This window comes from Ranitomeya variabilis, chromosome 1 (genome assembly GCF_051348905.1).
Source record: "Ranitomeya variabilis isolate aRanVar5 chromosome 1, aRanVar5.hap1, whole genome shotgun sequence".
Classification (NCBI taxonomy): Eukaryota; Metazoa; Chordata; class Amphibia; order Anura; family Dendrobatidae; genus Ranitomeya; species Ranitomeya variabilis.
Window position 1 is genome coordinate 1,064,566,598 of NC_135232.1, and position 15,989 is coordinate 1,064,582,586.

At 46.1% G+C, this 15,989-nt stretch overlaps 1 protein-coding gene across 7 annotated transcripts in view; it reads left to right on the forward strand.

Moving 5' to 3' along the window:
* The window catches only part of PDS5A (PDS5 cohesin associated factor A), a 151,224-nt gene that overhangs the window by 113,763 nt on the left and 21,472 nt on the right, over positions 1-15,989 (forward strand). For all 7 annotated transcript variants that reach the window (XR_013220068.1, XR_013220071.1, XR_013220070.1 and 4 more), the window contains exons 25-31: positions 2,209-2,413; positions 2,626-2,740; positions 2,886-3,018; positions 7,175-7,294; positions 7,857-7,919; positions 11,271-11,416; positions 13,279-13,384. Coding sequence is in view for 4 of the 7 variants with exons in the window: in XM_077279896.1 (XP_077136011.1) it covers positions 2,209-2,413; positions 2,626-2,740; positions 2,886-3,018; positions 7,175-7,294; positions 7,857-7,919; positions 11,271-11,416; positions 13,279-13,384 (888 nt within the window). In the remaining 3 variants the exon portion in view is untranslated. The remainder of the gene's footprint in view (positions 1-2,208; positions 2,414-2,625; positions 2,741-2,885; positions 3,019-7,174; positions 7,295-7,856; positions 7,920-11,270; positions 11,417-13,278; positions 13,385-15,989) is intronic.

Genomic DNA, 15,989 nt, shown 5'->3' on the forward strand with positions numbered 1-15,989 from the left:
ACTTGTTCACTCTGTCGTCACTCAATTTCTGAGGGAAATTGGTGACGACAATGGAAGCGTTTTCCTTCGCTCCTCTTGTCTTCTGCAGGTCAATCAGGCTTTCAGAGGGTAGCCTCTGAGCTCCTTCCTCATCCAGGGGAGATCCTTTCTCCCGGATTCAATGGTTATTAGTGTCTACTGATGCCAGTCCTCTTCTCCTGATCATTGTTCTAGGGATCCGAACGGTACGGCTAATTCTACAGCAGGTCATCTGCCTTTTGGCGGGTCTCCCCATCCTATTCAATCCGTCAATTCCATACGTCAATCATCTAGCACATACCCACGGTCGGGCGTTATAGCCAGGGTACCTCACATTCTCTGTCAGGCCACAATCTATCATTTGGTGATCTCAGCACTACACATCTCAGGAGTAGAACTCTGGGCGGCAGACGCCGTCAGGGTCCCGCCCCATGTGAGTGGGAACTTCACTCGGAAGTCTTCCATCAGATCTGTCTTTAGAGCATTCCAGATGTAGGTCGGATGGCGACCAGACTGAACGCCAGTGTACTCTTAAGTTCATGGTTCGGCCTCCAGGTCCAAAAGCCATCGCAGCACATGCTCTGGTTCTTCCATGGTTCCTTTTTCCATAACCCCTCTTCCACTACTTCCGAGATCTTTCGAAAGCAGGAAGGGCCCCAGTGATCCGCACTGACCATGTCAGGTTTTCTCGTTTGCGGAACTAGTATTTTTCCGTCTTATTGCTACAAAACTGCAAATATGGACTTCCTCGCCTCGCAGGGAGTCTTCACCTGCTGTTCTTCCCTTTCGCATACCGTTAGATCTTTGGGTCCTTAATGCTCCTAGGAGTCTTACAGTAGACTCCTTTTTGACTACTATCAGGAAGGTCGCCCCCTTTTTTCCCTGCGATCTCCTCATCCTGACAAGTATTTGGAGCTAGCTTCTCTGTTCTTTCAGACTTTTTTTCCCTTGTTACCATCAAGGCATGGTTGCCCTCAGGCCATCCCCATCCCTTGTTACCAAGGTGGTATGGTATTCCCACAGTTATGAGGGTATCGTTATTCCCTCATCTCTTTCCACCACCAGTCCACAAAACGGAGTGGGTTCCCCATTTCTGTACGTGGTGAGTGCTCTAAGTAGGTACGTCTCGAGGATGGCATCCTTCCGAAGGTTGGACACTTTATTTGGGCTATCTCACGGTCAGAGGTCAGTTCCCTGAAGGTGTTAGGAAGGGTTTCATCGGCCATGTTAGCCTGGTGGATTCGTTACACCATCCAGGAGTCCTTCAGTGTTAGATGTCAGCCTATCTCCCTGTCTATCGAGGTTTCTTGTTTTCTAGGCACCAGGCGTCAGCAGTGCACACCTGCAACCTTGCCGGTTCGTCCAGTCCGCACGTATTCCTGAAGCACTATAATTTCCAACCTTCCACAGATGTGAGTCTGGGCTGGCGGGCTCTGCAGGCTGCGGTGGCGCACTTGTAAGTAGCAGTTTCACATGGCCTGATCTGATGTTGTTCCCACCCAGGGACTGCTTTGGGACGTCCCACGGTCTGTGTCCCCAAATGAGGCGAAGGAGAAATAGGGATTTTTTTTGTACTCACCGTAAAATCCGTTTCTCCGAGCCATTCATTTGGGGGACACAGCTCCCACCCTATTATTAGCTTGTTCTTGTTTTTATAATTTGTCATGCTATACTCTCATATATAATGTGATATGCTATACTCTCATATGTTATTGACCTCCTACTGCTTTTGCACCGAACTGGTTAGCTGACAGCCAGCAGGAGGGTGTATACTGCAGGGGAGGAGCTAACTTTCTTTGTATCACTTAGTGTCAGCCTCCTAGTGGCAGCAGTATACACCCCACTGTCTGTGTCCCCCAATGAATGGCTCGGAGTTATGGATTTTACGGTGAGTACACAAAAATCCCTATTTTTTTTCTTTTTAAAAGTTTTGCTGCAGGGGTGAACCCAGTTTCCCGAGTTATGACAATTGATTGTCGCCTCAGGGGTCAGACCCCCGGCTATTTACAATTTACCGCATGTTGGAGACCAAATGTATCTGGCTACAAATACGAGATTGTGATGACATTTGAAAGGGAGCGGATTCATTTATTCATGCAATACTGCATTTTATATTTTTCTTCCTATTAGTCTTACTGCTAAATAGTAGGAAAAACTAATGACCAGTGCCAATTTGTGTTTATCTTGCAGGATGAATGCTACCAGGTCCGGCAGATATTTGCACAAAAGCTGCACAAGGCCCTGGGTAAGCTTCAGCTTCCGCTTGAGTACATGGCTATTTTTGCCCTCTGTGCCAAAGATCCAGTGAAAGAAAGACGAGCACATGCCAGGCAATGTTTGCTGAAGAACATAAGTGTGCGGAGAGAATACATAAAACAAAACCCAATGGCAAATGGTGAGTTTACGTAAGGCCCAAAAGAATTAAAAAAAGCTTCCTCTAGATCTTTTATTGTAGCATGACTGATAAGTCCTGTAGGTAGAGATGTCGTCTTTAGAGGATTGTCTATAACTGTTTTTCTGCTACCGCGCTCCTACGATTATTCATTTACTATGCAGTTATGTTTTCTACAAAATATTGTTGAAATGTGTCCATTTTCTTTTCCACAGAGAAGCTTTTGTCTTTACTGCCAGAATATGTTGTACCTTACACGATTCATCTTCTGGCTCATGACCCAGACTTTACTAAACCTCAGGATATTGACCAACTCCGTGATATCAAAGAGTAAGTTATTTTTTTTGTTTTGTTTTTACCCCCTTTGTACGTTTAGATAACTTGAGAATATCTAAAATAAAATTGACCTCATGTTATGACCTTTACAACAAAATTATTTGATCTGTACCCTTACTGGATTGCTCTTTCTATGCAGGTGCCTTTGGTTCATGCTTGAAGTTTTAATGGCAAAGAATGAAAACAACAGTCATATGTTCATGAAGAAAATGTGTGAGAGCATCAAACAGACTCGCGATGCCCAAGCTCCTGATGACCCTAAAGTAAATGAAGTGAGTGCCACTGTAGGATACGGCACTGTGGTCAGTCACCTTTAACACACACACACACACACACACACACACACACACACACACACACACACACACACACACACACACATTATAGGCTTTATACAGGCTCCTCGTGAGCCATAATACACCGACCATTTTATTTATATTTCACCAAAAACCGACATATCATAGACAACTATTAACATCCAAAAATGGAAAAATGTCCAAACAATTTCTGGACCATGGGACAACTCCCATTAACAATAGAACCTATAGAGACCAGCGGAGTATGACGCCCCCAAAAATATTCAACACTGTACATAATATAGTGAAAAATACAAATAATTTTATTGATAAATACAAGAGATCATAAAAACACAGTAGAATGATAGAAACTTGGTGATTACAAAATAGGAAACCATGGCGGTACCAAAAAAAGAGTTCCAAGCAATCCAATGAAGATATAGACCAAAAAAGATGTCAGTCCTCACTTCAAAAGACCTGACACATGTAGCATGCAGACAAGTGTCCAAAGAACGGCGCACAGGAAAACCGGCATTACCATAAGTAAGTAAACACTGTATAGTTGGTTGCCAAGAGACCCATGTGCTACCGCCCCACAATAAAGTGCCAAATGCATAAGGTCAATCCTATCAATGGTGCTTACCCATGTGGAGAGGGTGCCTGCCAGGTACGTAGCCCCGACGTACGTTTCGCTTTTATTAGCTTCCTCGGGAGGCTTGTGTGAGGTTGCCAAAATGAAGGGATTTTTATAGTGAACGAGCCATGTTACGTGTTGCGGCTCGGGGACCGCCCCACATGCGCGGCATAGAGCGACGCCACCTATTACTCGTTCACTATAAAAATCCCTTCATTTTGGCAACCTCACACAAGCCTCCCGAGGAAGCTAATAAAAGCGAAATGTACGTCGGGGCTATGTACCTGGCAGGCACCCTCTCCACATGGGTAAGCACCATTGATAGGATTGACCTTATGCATTTGGCACTTTATTGTGGGGCGGTAGCACATGGGTCTCTTGGCAACCAACTATATTTTTGGGGTGTCATACTCCGCTGGTCTCTATAGGTTCCATTTTATTTATATATTCTACTTACCGTATATACTCGAGTATAAGCCGAGATTTTCAGCCCAAATTTTTGGGCTGAAAGTGCCCCTCTCGGCTTATACTCGAGTCACGGTCGGCGGGTGAGGGGGAGAGGGCGCTGAGGCATACTTACCTGCTTCCGGGGCTCCTGGCGCTGTCCCTGCAGTCCCACGGTCTCCGGGTGCCGCAGCTCTTCCCCTGTTCAGCGGTCACGTGGGACCGCTCATTAGAGAAATTAATATGGACTCCACTCCCATAGGGGTGGAGCCGCATATTCATTTCTCTAATCAGCGGTAACGGTGACCGCTGATAGAGGAAGAGGCTGCGGCACCGAAGACCAGCTGTCCGGGGGAAGGAGCGGGACGCCGGGAGCAGGTAAGTATTACATATTAACCTGTCCGCGTTCCACACGCCGGGCGCCGCTCCATCTTCCCGGCGTCTCTCCGCACTGACTGTGCAGGTCAGAGGGCGCGATGACGCATATAGTGTGCGCGCCGCCCTCTGCCTGATCAGTCAGTGCAGAGAGACGCCGGGACAGGACGCTGAGGAGCTGCAAGCAAGAGAGGTGAGTATGTCATTTTTTTTATTGCAGCAGCAGCAATGGCACAGCTTTCTATTGTACATCTATGGGGCAATAATGAACGGTGCAGAGCACTATATGGCACAGCTATGGGGCAATAATGAACGGTGCAGAGCACTGTATGGCACAGCTATGGGGCAATAATGAACGGTGCAGAGCACTATATGGCACAGCTATGGGGCAATAATGAACGGTGCAGAGCACTATATGGCACAGCTATGGGGCAATTATGAACGGTGCAGAGCACTATATGGCACAGCTATGGGGCAATAATGAACGGTGCAGAGCACTATATGGTACAGCTATGGGGCAATAATGAACGGTGCAGAGCACTATATGGCACAGCTATGGGGCGATAATGAACGGTGCAGAGCATTATATGGCACAGCTATGGGGCCATAATGAACGGTATGGAGCATCTATTTTTATTTTTGAAATTCACCGGTAGCTGCTGTATTTTCCACCCTAGGCTTATACTCGAGTCAATAAGTTTTCCCAGTTTTTTGTGGCAAAATTAGGGGGGTCGGCTTATACTCGGGTCGGCTTATACTCGAGTATATACGGTATATAGCGCCATTAATTCCACAGCGCTCTGCAAACATTATCATCGTTGTCCCCATTGGGGCTTACAATCTACCATACATTCCCTATCAGTTTGTTTTTGGAGTGTGGAAGGAAACGGATGCAAATGCGGAGAGCACATACAAACTCCTAGTAGGTCTTCTTGGTGGAATTTGAACACAGACCCCAATGCTGCAGAGTAACAGTGCTAACCACTGAGCCACTGTGCTGCCCATAGGAATTTAGGCAACATTACTGTGGGGTGCTTCTTTACAAGCTCTGAGCATGCAGTGATGACCTACTTAAAGGGGTATTCCCATCTCCAAGATAGTATCCCAATATTAGTAGATACATTATTAGCAAATACCTCCCATTAGAAATGTTGTTTAGTTTTTCTGATTCACTATGTCTCTTTCCTTATGTGCAGGCATTGCAGGACCTTGGGTATTCATAGTTATGACCACTGATATAGTGACAGATAGATAGTTGCTAGTGGTCGTAACCATGGATACCAAAGGTCCTGCAATGCCTGTACATAAGGAAAAAGACAGGGTGAATCGGGAAAACTATACTACCGTATATACTTGAGTATAAGCCGGCCCGAGTATAAGCCGACCCCCCTAATTTTGCCAGAAAAAACTGGGAAAACTTGATGACTTGAGTATAAGCCTAGGGTGGGAAATGCAGCAGCTACCCGTAAATGTCAAAAGTAAAAATAAATGCCAATAAAAGTAAAATTAATTGAGACATCAGTAAGTTAAGTGTTTTTGAATATCCATATTGAATCAGGAGCCCCATATAATGCTCCATAAAGTTTATGATGGTCCCATAAGATGCTCCATATTAAAATATGCCCCATATAATCCTGCATAAAGGTTAATAATGGCCCCATAAGATGCCCCATAGACACATTTGCCCAATATAATGCTGCACAAATGTTGATTATGGCCCCATAAGATGCTCCATAAAGATATTTGCCCCTTATAGTGCTGCACAAACCTTGATTATGGCCCCATAAGATGCTCCATACAGACACTTGCCCCATATAGTGCTGCACAAACGTTGATTATGGCCCCATACAGACACTTGCCCCATATAATGCTGCACAAATGTTATGGCCCCATAAGATGCTCCATACAGACACTTGCCCCATTTGCTGTTGCTGCGATAAAAAAAAAAAAAATCTCATACTCACCTCTCCGTCGCTCAGTCCCCAGCACTTTCAATATTCACCTGACTTCGTTCCGATGCCGCTCCATCTTCAGCGTCTTCTGCACTGACGTTCAGGCAGAGGGCGCGCACTATCCATGTCATCGCGCCCTCTGACCTGAGCGTCACTGCAGAAGACGCTGAAGACGGAGCGGCGCCCGGAACGGGGAGCAGGTGAATATAGCGCAGCGCTCCCCCTCCCCATTATACTCACCTGCTCCTGGTGCTGTGCAGTCCCTGGTTCTCCAGCGCCACAGCTTCTTCCTGTACTGAGCGGTCACCGTTACCGCTCATTACAGTAATGAATATGAGGCTCCACCCCTATGGGAAAAAACTAAAAAAATCGTAAGATTTCGCATTGTGCTTTGATTTGTAACTTTTATGCCCCAGAAAACCTTAATCAGTTTCCCTGTAAATGTTTTACCACCACTGACTAAATGAGCATATTTGTAGGGTAATACAGGTGTAATGGGGAGCTGTTGTGCCTAGAAAGTGCCGTGGTGTGTGGGCAACATGACATTGTATGACTTGGTCTACGTCCCCCCTCCGCTCCTAATTTTTGTTGGGTTCCACTCTAATTTTTAAAAAAATTATAATTAAAAAAATCTCTTCTTATGGTTTCAGTCATTAGAAGAAAAAAAAAAGTCTTGTGTTCATATAGTTTTTACTGTAATCTGCAATAATGATGTCTTTCCTTTTAGAAATTGCATACGGTCTGCGATGTCGCACTTTGTGTTATCAATAGCAAAATTACTATCACGGTCACTGAAACACCTAAGGAACCCATGTTGCCAAGTAGATTTTTTACACAGCCTGACAAGGTAATAAAACTTGATCGCTGGTTTGCAAAATGTGAATGAATTGTGCACGACTTGGATGTTGATGACCTACCAGTATGAGAAGTCCTCAGTAATAGATCAGCTGTTTGCAGTGCTGCTGGTGGCTAGATATAATCTGTATACACCAGCACAGCCCTGTACGCTGTAGTAGCCGATCCTGTGTGCTGCAGCTCAGCTCCTATTCACTTTATTAGGAAGATCACTACCATTCACATTAGATGGCGGGCTGCACATTCATCTTTTGTATGGTCCGCTTTACCAGTATGATGCCATCATACCTTGTGTAACTTTCCCGCAGTGTCACATCTGTCATTCACTTGCCCACCCGGCAATAATGATGTGATAACCAATTATGATTTTCATTACTGTCACGTTTTTTTTATCTGACAAAACTGATTTGCAGACACCTGTGCTGTTGTTAAAGGGTTAATAATGTCATTACATGACAGGGCTGACAACTTACATTACACGCTTTCTTTGGGATATTCTGTACATTTTTTTTCTAACTTCTGGAGACTATAACAAGGTATTCTGTTCCTTACAGGATTTCTGCAATGATAAGAGTTATATATCTGAAGAGACGCGGATACATCTATTAACGGGAAAGGTAACATTTTAAAGTGTAAATTTGCCGTTTATGAAGTGTAAAATATCATTGATCACCGTCAGCATCTGCCTCCAACAGGTACAGTCTGAGCTAGGATTGATCCCTACTGACAGCCCCTTAAATGCCGCTGTCAGTCTCTGCTGAAGGCAAAGCTTTCGTTACCTTGTTGATACTCATTTGGATCCCAGAAAATGGCAACAAACCAAGTGTATTTATTTTTTGTATACAAAGTTGCACATTTTTTTAAGTCATTAATATAGCAAACAAAAAAAAACTACAAAAGTTTGATACTGGTAACTTGCCAGGTCATTTTTCCCGCCAATGAACGCCGTAAAGATGAAACCCCCCAAAAAATAATGGTGGATTTGGGGGGAAGAAGGTCGGGGATGTTTCAGTATTTCACCTGGAATTTTGCTCTACATTTTTACATACAATTTATGGTAAAATGTTTGGTGTCATCCAAAACAACAACTAATTTTGCAAAACTACAAGCCCAAGTATGAAAAAATATGAAATGTATGAGTCTTAGGAGTGGAGGAAAAATGAAAGTCATAAACTAAAATTGTCATAGTCTTTAAGGAATTGCATAATAAGTTCATTATATTACCTTCTGTGGGAGGTTTTGAGGCTGCACTGCCATCACCTTCCTTTACTGGTGGTTGCCTGTAAGGACCACAATATAACCGGATATTCTGAGATTGAAATAAAATTGTGTAAAAACATTTACCGTATATACTCGAGTATAAGCCGAGATTTTCAGCCCATTTTTTAAGGCTGAAAGTGCCCCCTCTCGGCTTATACTCGAGTCATTGTCCCAGGGGGGTGGGAGGGGAGCGGCGGCTGTGACATACTCACCTGCTCCTGGCGAGGTCCCTGCATCTCCGATGGTCTCCGGGCGCTAACAGCTTCTTCCTGTATTGAGCGGTCAGATGGTACCGTTTATTACTGTAATGAACATGGACGCGACTCCACATTACTGTAATGAGCGGTACCGGTGACCACTCAATGCTCGAAGTAGCTATCAGTGCCCAGAGAAGACCATCAGGGAAGCTGCCAGGGACCGCGCCGGGAGCAGGTGAGTATAATGGGGAGGGGTGAGCAGCATTGCGTGATATTCACCTGTCCTCGTTCCACCGCCAGGCTCCGTCTTCCGCGTCCTCTGCTGTGACTCTCAGGTCAGAGGGCGCGATGACGCGGTTAGTGCGCGCCCTCTGCTTGAACGTCAGTCCAGAGGATGCTGAAGATGGAGCCCGGTGGTGGAACGAGGACAGGTGAATATTGCAAGTGCCGGGGCCTGAGCGTCAAGAGGCGAGTATGCCATTTTTTTAAATTTTTTTTTAATCGCAGCAACTGCATATGGGGCATATTACTCTATGGAGCATCTTATGGGGCCATAATCAGCATTTGTGCAGCATTATATGGGGCAAATGTTTCTATGGAGCATCTTATGGAGCCCTTATTAACCTTTGTGCAGCATTATATGGGGCATATTTTAATATTGAGCATCTTATTGGGCCCATCATAAACTTTATGGAGCATTATATGGGGCGTATTTTGTATTGAGCATCTTATGGGGCCCATCATGAACTGTATGGAGCATTATATGGGGCTCCTGATTCAGTATGGATATTCAAAAACACTTACCGTATATACTCGAGTATAAGCCGAGATTTTCAGCCCAAATTTTTGGGCTGAAAGTGCCCCCTCGGCTTATACTCGAGTCATGATCGGTGGTGGGGTCGGCGGGTGAGCACTGTCACATACTTACCTAGTCCCGGCGATCCTGTCGCTCCCCCTGCCCGTCCCACTGTCTCCGGGTGCCGCAGCCTCTTCCCCTGAGCGGTCACGTGGGACCGCTCATTAGAGAAATGAATAGGCGGCTCCACCTCCCATAGGGGCGGAGCAGCCTATTCATTTCTCTAATGAAGCGGTGCCGGTGACCGCTGATAGAGGAAGAGGCTGCGGCACCGAAGACCAGCTGTCTGGGGGAAGGAGCGGGACGCCGGGAGCAGGTAAGTATTACATAGTCACCTGTCCGCGTTCCACACGCCGGGCGCTGTCTCCATCTTCCCGGCGTCTCTCTCTCCTCACTGACTGTGCAGGTCAGAGGGCGCGATGACGCATATAGTGTGCGCGCCGCCCTCTGCCTGATCAGTCAGTGCAGAGAGACGCCGGGAAGATGGCGCCGAGGAGCTGCAAGAGAGGTGAGTATGTGTTTTATTATTTTTATTGCAGCAGCAGCACAGCTATGGGGCAATAATGGACGGTGCAGAGCACTATATGGCAGAGCTATGGGGCAATGGTGCAGAGCACTGTATGGCACAGCTATGGGGCAATAATGGACTGTGCAGAGTACTGTATGGCACAGCTATGGGGCAATAATGGTGCAGAGCACTATATGGCACAGCTATGGGGCAATAATGGACGGTGCAGAGCACTATATGGCACAGCTATGGGGCAATAATGGTGCAGAGCACTATATGGCACAGCTATGGGGCAATAATGGTGCAGAGCACTGTATGGCACAGCTATGGGGCAATAATGGTGCAGAGCACTGTATGGCACAGCTATGGGGCAATTATGGACGGTGCAGAGCACTATATGGCACAGCTATGGGGCAATAATGGTGCAGAGCACTGTATGGCACAGCTATGGGGCAATAATGGTGCAGAGCACTATATGGCACAGCTATGGGGCAATAATGGTGCAGAGCACTGTATGGCACAGCTATGGGGCAATAATGGACGGTGCGGAGCACTATATGGCACAGCTATGGGGCAATAATGGTGCAGAGCACTGTGTGGCACAGCTATGGGGCAATAATGGTGCAGAGCACTATATGGCACAGCTATGGGGCAATAATGAACGGTGCAGAGCACTATATGGCACAGCTATGGGGCAATAATGGTGCAGAGCACTATATGGCACAGCTATGGGGCCATAATGAACAGTATGGAGCATCTATTTTTATTTTTGAAATTCACCGGTAGCTGCTGCATTTTCCACCCTAGGCTTATACTCGAGTCAATAAGTTTTCCCAGTTTTTTGTGGCAAAATTAGGGGGGTCGGCTTATACTCGGGTCGGCTTATACTCGAGTATATACGGTAACCTACTGATGTCTCAATTAATTTTGCTTTTATTGGTATCTATTTTTATTTTTTAAATTTACCAGTAGCTGCTGCATTTTCCATCCTAGGCTTATACTCGAGTCATTAAGTTTTCCCAGTTTTTTGTGGCAAAGTTAGGGGTCTCGGCTTATACTCGAGTATATACGGTATTACAAATGTACTAATGAGCCAATGTTCTTCACGTATTTCATGGTTTTCACACCCTTTCTTTTTCTCCTGTAGCCGAAACCAACAACAGTCCTTGGTGCCCTGAATAAGCCTCTTTCTGCAACCGGCAGGCGGCCTTATCACAGGTCCTCTGGTCCTGATGCTGTAAGCAATACAAGTGTCATTTCAGAATCGGACCCTACTATTCTTATACGGCAAAGGTAGAACTAAGACACTTTACTAATAACCAAGTATCGGGTAGATTCTTAAAAGCTTACAAGGTTTTACCTATGTACAACAAAATAGAGATGGTGGCGCTGTGTTAGAAATGTATAGAAATAGCTTTCTCTGTGCTCAAAAACATGCAAATCCAATTTTCCAAGGATGCCAATAAATTATATATCCACTAAAGTTGTGGCTTTTATTACTTAAAGGTATTTACGAAGTTTTTACCTAATTTATGGTGAACAGTGACCTGTTTGCTTAAAAGGAATCTGTCACCTCATTTTTCGCATATAAGCTGCTGCCACCGCCATTAGGGGCTTATCTACAGCACCTGAAAGATGATAAAAACAAGTTATAGTATACTCACCCAGGTGCGGTCCGGGTCCGATGGACGTCACAGGTCCGGGTCCGGCACCTCCCATCTTCATGCGATGACCTCCTCTTCTTTGCTTCCTCTAGCGGCTCATGCGTAGGCGTACTGATTTGCCCTGTTAAGGGCAGAGCAAAGTACTGCAGTGTGCAGGCGCCGGGTAAGGTCAGAGAGGCCCGGCGCCTGCGCACTGCAGTACTTTGCTCTGCCCTCAACAGGGCAAATTAGTACGCCGGAGCCGCGACAGGAAGCAAAGAGGACGTCATCGCATGAAGATAGGAGGCGCCGGACCTGCGACTCCCATCAAACCCGGACCGCCCCTGGGTGAGTATAATCTAACTTGTTTTTCTTATTTTTCAGGATACATCGCGGGCTTATTTACAGCATTGCAGAATGCTGTAGATAAGCCCCTAATGGCGGTGGCCGAAGCTTATATACGAAAAATGAGTTGACAGATTCCCTTTAACAGACTGGGTATATGGGAAGAATGGAGGGTGTTTTAAAGGTAAGGGACCCAATTCATCAAAACTTTTATGCCATGAAAAGCTTGGAAGTGTCTCATAAATTTGGCACAACTGAAGGCTTTGCTAAAATTTTCTGATTTTTTCCATTTTCACCCTTTTTTTTGTCCAGCTCCAGCAGTGTAAGTTGCAGCTAAGCCACAAATCTTCAGGGACTGTGTGCACGCCACTCATCTGGCACTCCTGATTCATGAAAAGGCGTATGCCCTTAAATAAATTAATAGCATCCGGCTCCATGTAGTTCTTGAAAACTAAATAATTTTTCATATTACCATTGTCTGCTAGCAAAGAGGCAAGTATGGAAATATTGTGCTACAGACTACAAAAGAATTGCTTTATATTTTTGACTGCCTTTTCTGGAGGAGCTGGTTAATGGGCTACTCCCAAAATATGAAGTTATCCTCTATCCATTATGTAGGGCAGTGTTCCCCAACTCCAGGCCTCAAGAGCCACCAACAGGTCATGTTTTCAGGATTTCCTTAGCATTGCCCAAGTGATAACTCCATCACCTGGACAGGCAAGAATTCGATCCCCTCTGCAATACTAAGGAAATCCTTGGGGAACTCTGATGTAGGGTATAAGTTAGTGATTGCTGGGGGTTGGACATCTGAAACCTCCGGAGATCTGGAGGATTGGGCTCTGTAGAGTCTTCTCCTGAATGATGCAGAGGTGCACCTGCTGAATCTTTGCTCCATTCATTGTCTATGGGACTACCGGAGAAACCCAAGCTCTTATTTCTGGCAGTCTCATATGGTTGCTCTCCTGTTCAACAAATCATTGTTACGGAATCAAAAATAAAATAACATCACAATGTTTTAAATATGTTGTCATAGTATATACTATTAGTAATATATTTAATAACAAAAAAATGACACGTTTCCGGCAGTATTTCTGTAATGATGTATTTGCACACACAAAAGCAAAGCTTATATACAGTTTTATAAATAATTGTTCATTTTGTCTTTAGGGATCAAAGCTCAGAAGTATCCGAAATTGGCGTAAGTGAAAATGAGGAGCATCCAGTGAGAATGATCTCTGTCACTCCAGTAAAGTGTGACGCTGTGAAGAACAAGGTAAAGTCACATCACTGTTTTTAATGTTCTAGTTAAAAGAACGCTGCACCATGTTTATGCTTCCTAACTCACAGACATCATAAGATAGGGGAAAAGACCCTGATTCTATAGCTTAGTTATTAACTGGGATTCTTGCTCTAGTTTTAATAAAAATCAGTGGTTTATCTGCTGCAGGCCTGTTAGTTCTCTCAGCTCTGTCTAACCCTGCCTGCAACATTGATTGACCACTTAATTCCTATACTGTGCATAGACCTAAAGCTATCAATCAGCTGTGGCAGCAAGGATGGCCCAGGGTTCATAAGTATCAAGGACTACATAGCGCAAGGTCCTAATTGAGACGACTAGCAGATTTGCAGAAATTAGAACAGTGTTTCATCAAAACTGATAGAAGCCCAGTAAGGGCATGTGCACACCGTGTGTCTAGACGCCGGTGCAGCTGCCAAGTTTTCTCAGGCAAAGCTGCTTCAGGAAAACACTGTCATTTCTCCTACGCCTCATTGGGGGACACAGGACCAGGGGGGTTATGCTGCTTACCACTAGGAGGACACTAAGTAATACAGAAAGAATAGCTCCTCCCCTGCAGTATACACCCTCCTGCTGGCTCCAAGTGAACCAGTTCTTGCTTAGTGTCTGTAGGAGGCACTAGGGTCTGCTTTCAGACCCCACTATTTTTATTCTATTTTTCCCTTAACTGAGCGAATGGGGGCGACGGATCCTTTCTAGGTTCCGATCTCCCCCGAACCATTCACAGGCAAGAACGCGGAGCGTTCCTCCCCCGTACCCTTTCCTGCACCGTTGGATGCCAGCCCTGAGCTCACCTTACTGGCGAAGGTTCCTTCGCGTTCCAATCTCCCCCCTCCATAGCAGGTGACCACATGGAGTAGCCCTCCATCTACCTCTCCTGGAGCCAGGTGCATAGCCGGACATGATGTTTATGGCGTCCGTGCAGCTCCTCACTGCATCACCACTGTTATAGCGGATGATGGAAGGCAGCAGAAGCTCTCCACCCCCTCCCTGACTATGGCGACGGTGGATTGAGACCGGCCCACTGCATCTACCGTGAGTACACCTGCGGGGCCGAGGCGCTGGGAGGGCCTGGTCCCTGGGATAAGGGAGGTCCGCATATACCTTAAAGCCCGGGTGTGTGGGTCATGTCAGTCCGCACAAATAGCGGGCGCGGCAGGCCGCAACCGCAAGCTTAAAATTTAGCCCCTGATTTTCTCTCGTCCAGGCCGGAATGTTGGCTCTGCCCACTGGCGGTTACCGCCGCCCACTGTCTCTGGCACTTCTCGTTCTGCGAGAAGCGCCTTCTCTTCCTGATCTCGGCGGCCATCTTTGGACACCCACAGTGCTGATGCTGCAGCGCTGCTCCAGCGTTCTGAATCACAGCTTCAGGGATTAGTGATTTCGGTGGACACATTGCGGACCTCCCCCGGGGACTCAAGACACAGGACCTGGGTAAGCTGCAGAAACATAGCTTAACCCTTCCCCTGCTAGTAAGCGCTCTCCTCAAGGCTACACTATATCTCAATCAAAGACTAACAAAAAGTCTGGGAAAACCCACTCTGTGGTTTTTTTCTGCTTGTACCTCTTGTAAGGTATCTCTACCCCAGGGTCACAATACTGCGTTATGCTCAGCTTGTGAACCGGTGACTGCTCAGGGACCACCTGTTACTGATACCAAACCCAGTCAGCCTAGTCCCCCTGAGTGGGCTACCTCCCTTACCCGGTCTATGACATCCCTGGCCAAAGCGTTAGACTTGTTCCGAGACCCTTCCTCTAACCAGGGCACTCTTACGGACAACGCTTCCGATGATCAGAACCCCTTGTACACTAGTTTTAGCCTGGTGTCCATAGTAGACAGATATGACATCTCTCAGGTCATCTGCAATTTTTTTTCCCTTTTTTCTTTTTTTAGCTAGGTGTTGTGGAAGTGTGCCACGTTTTTTTCCAAGGGAGGTCACACCACACAGTTCACATTAGTGTACTTCCCTGTGGATGCTATATCTCCAAGGGCCTCCAGTCCCCCGAGGCTGTTGCTGCAGCGTAGTGCCAGTGACAACACAATCGTGAGAGGTCACCGAAGGAATCACTCTGTGTGCGTCCAATGTCGGACATGTGAGTATAATTCCGACAACCACCTCTCGTACTTTTTTTTTAGTCTTTTTTTTTTTTTTTCCTGGGCAATCTCCACCTTTGGGTTACATATTTTAATTTGAGACCACCTTTTTATGATGCTGACCATTATCTTACGGCGCATTTTATGCCCATTTCCAGAAGCTTTCCTGTGGTTAGGGGTCTACTTACCTGTTCCCAATTTTTCTTTCCGAGCCTCCTGCGCGGTCATCTGCACCACATGTGTTGCTGCAGTATCTCTCACTGAGAAGCCTCGACCTTCATCCTGCTCCCTGGGTGACCTGACCTCTCTCCTGACCCCTCTTCCCCACCTCCTTGTTCGGGAGTGGGTGAAGACCTCGTTATTTAATGTTGGAGGGTCCCTTTTTCCAAGCATTTCTCCTCACTTTCAACCGTGGGCTCACTTTTCCTCCTGAATTGTATGCATCTCCAAGATCTCCAGTTCACCGCTACAGCTGCCCATCTATCC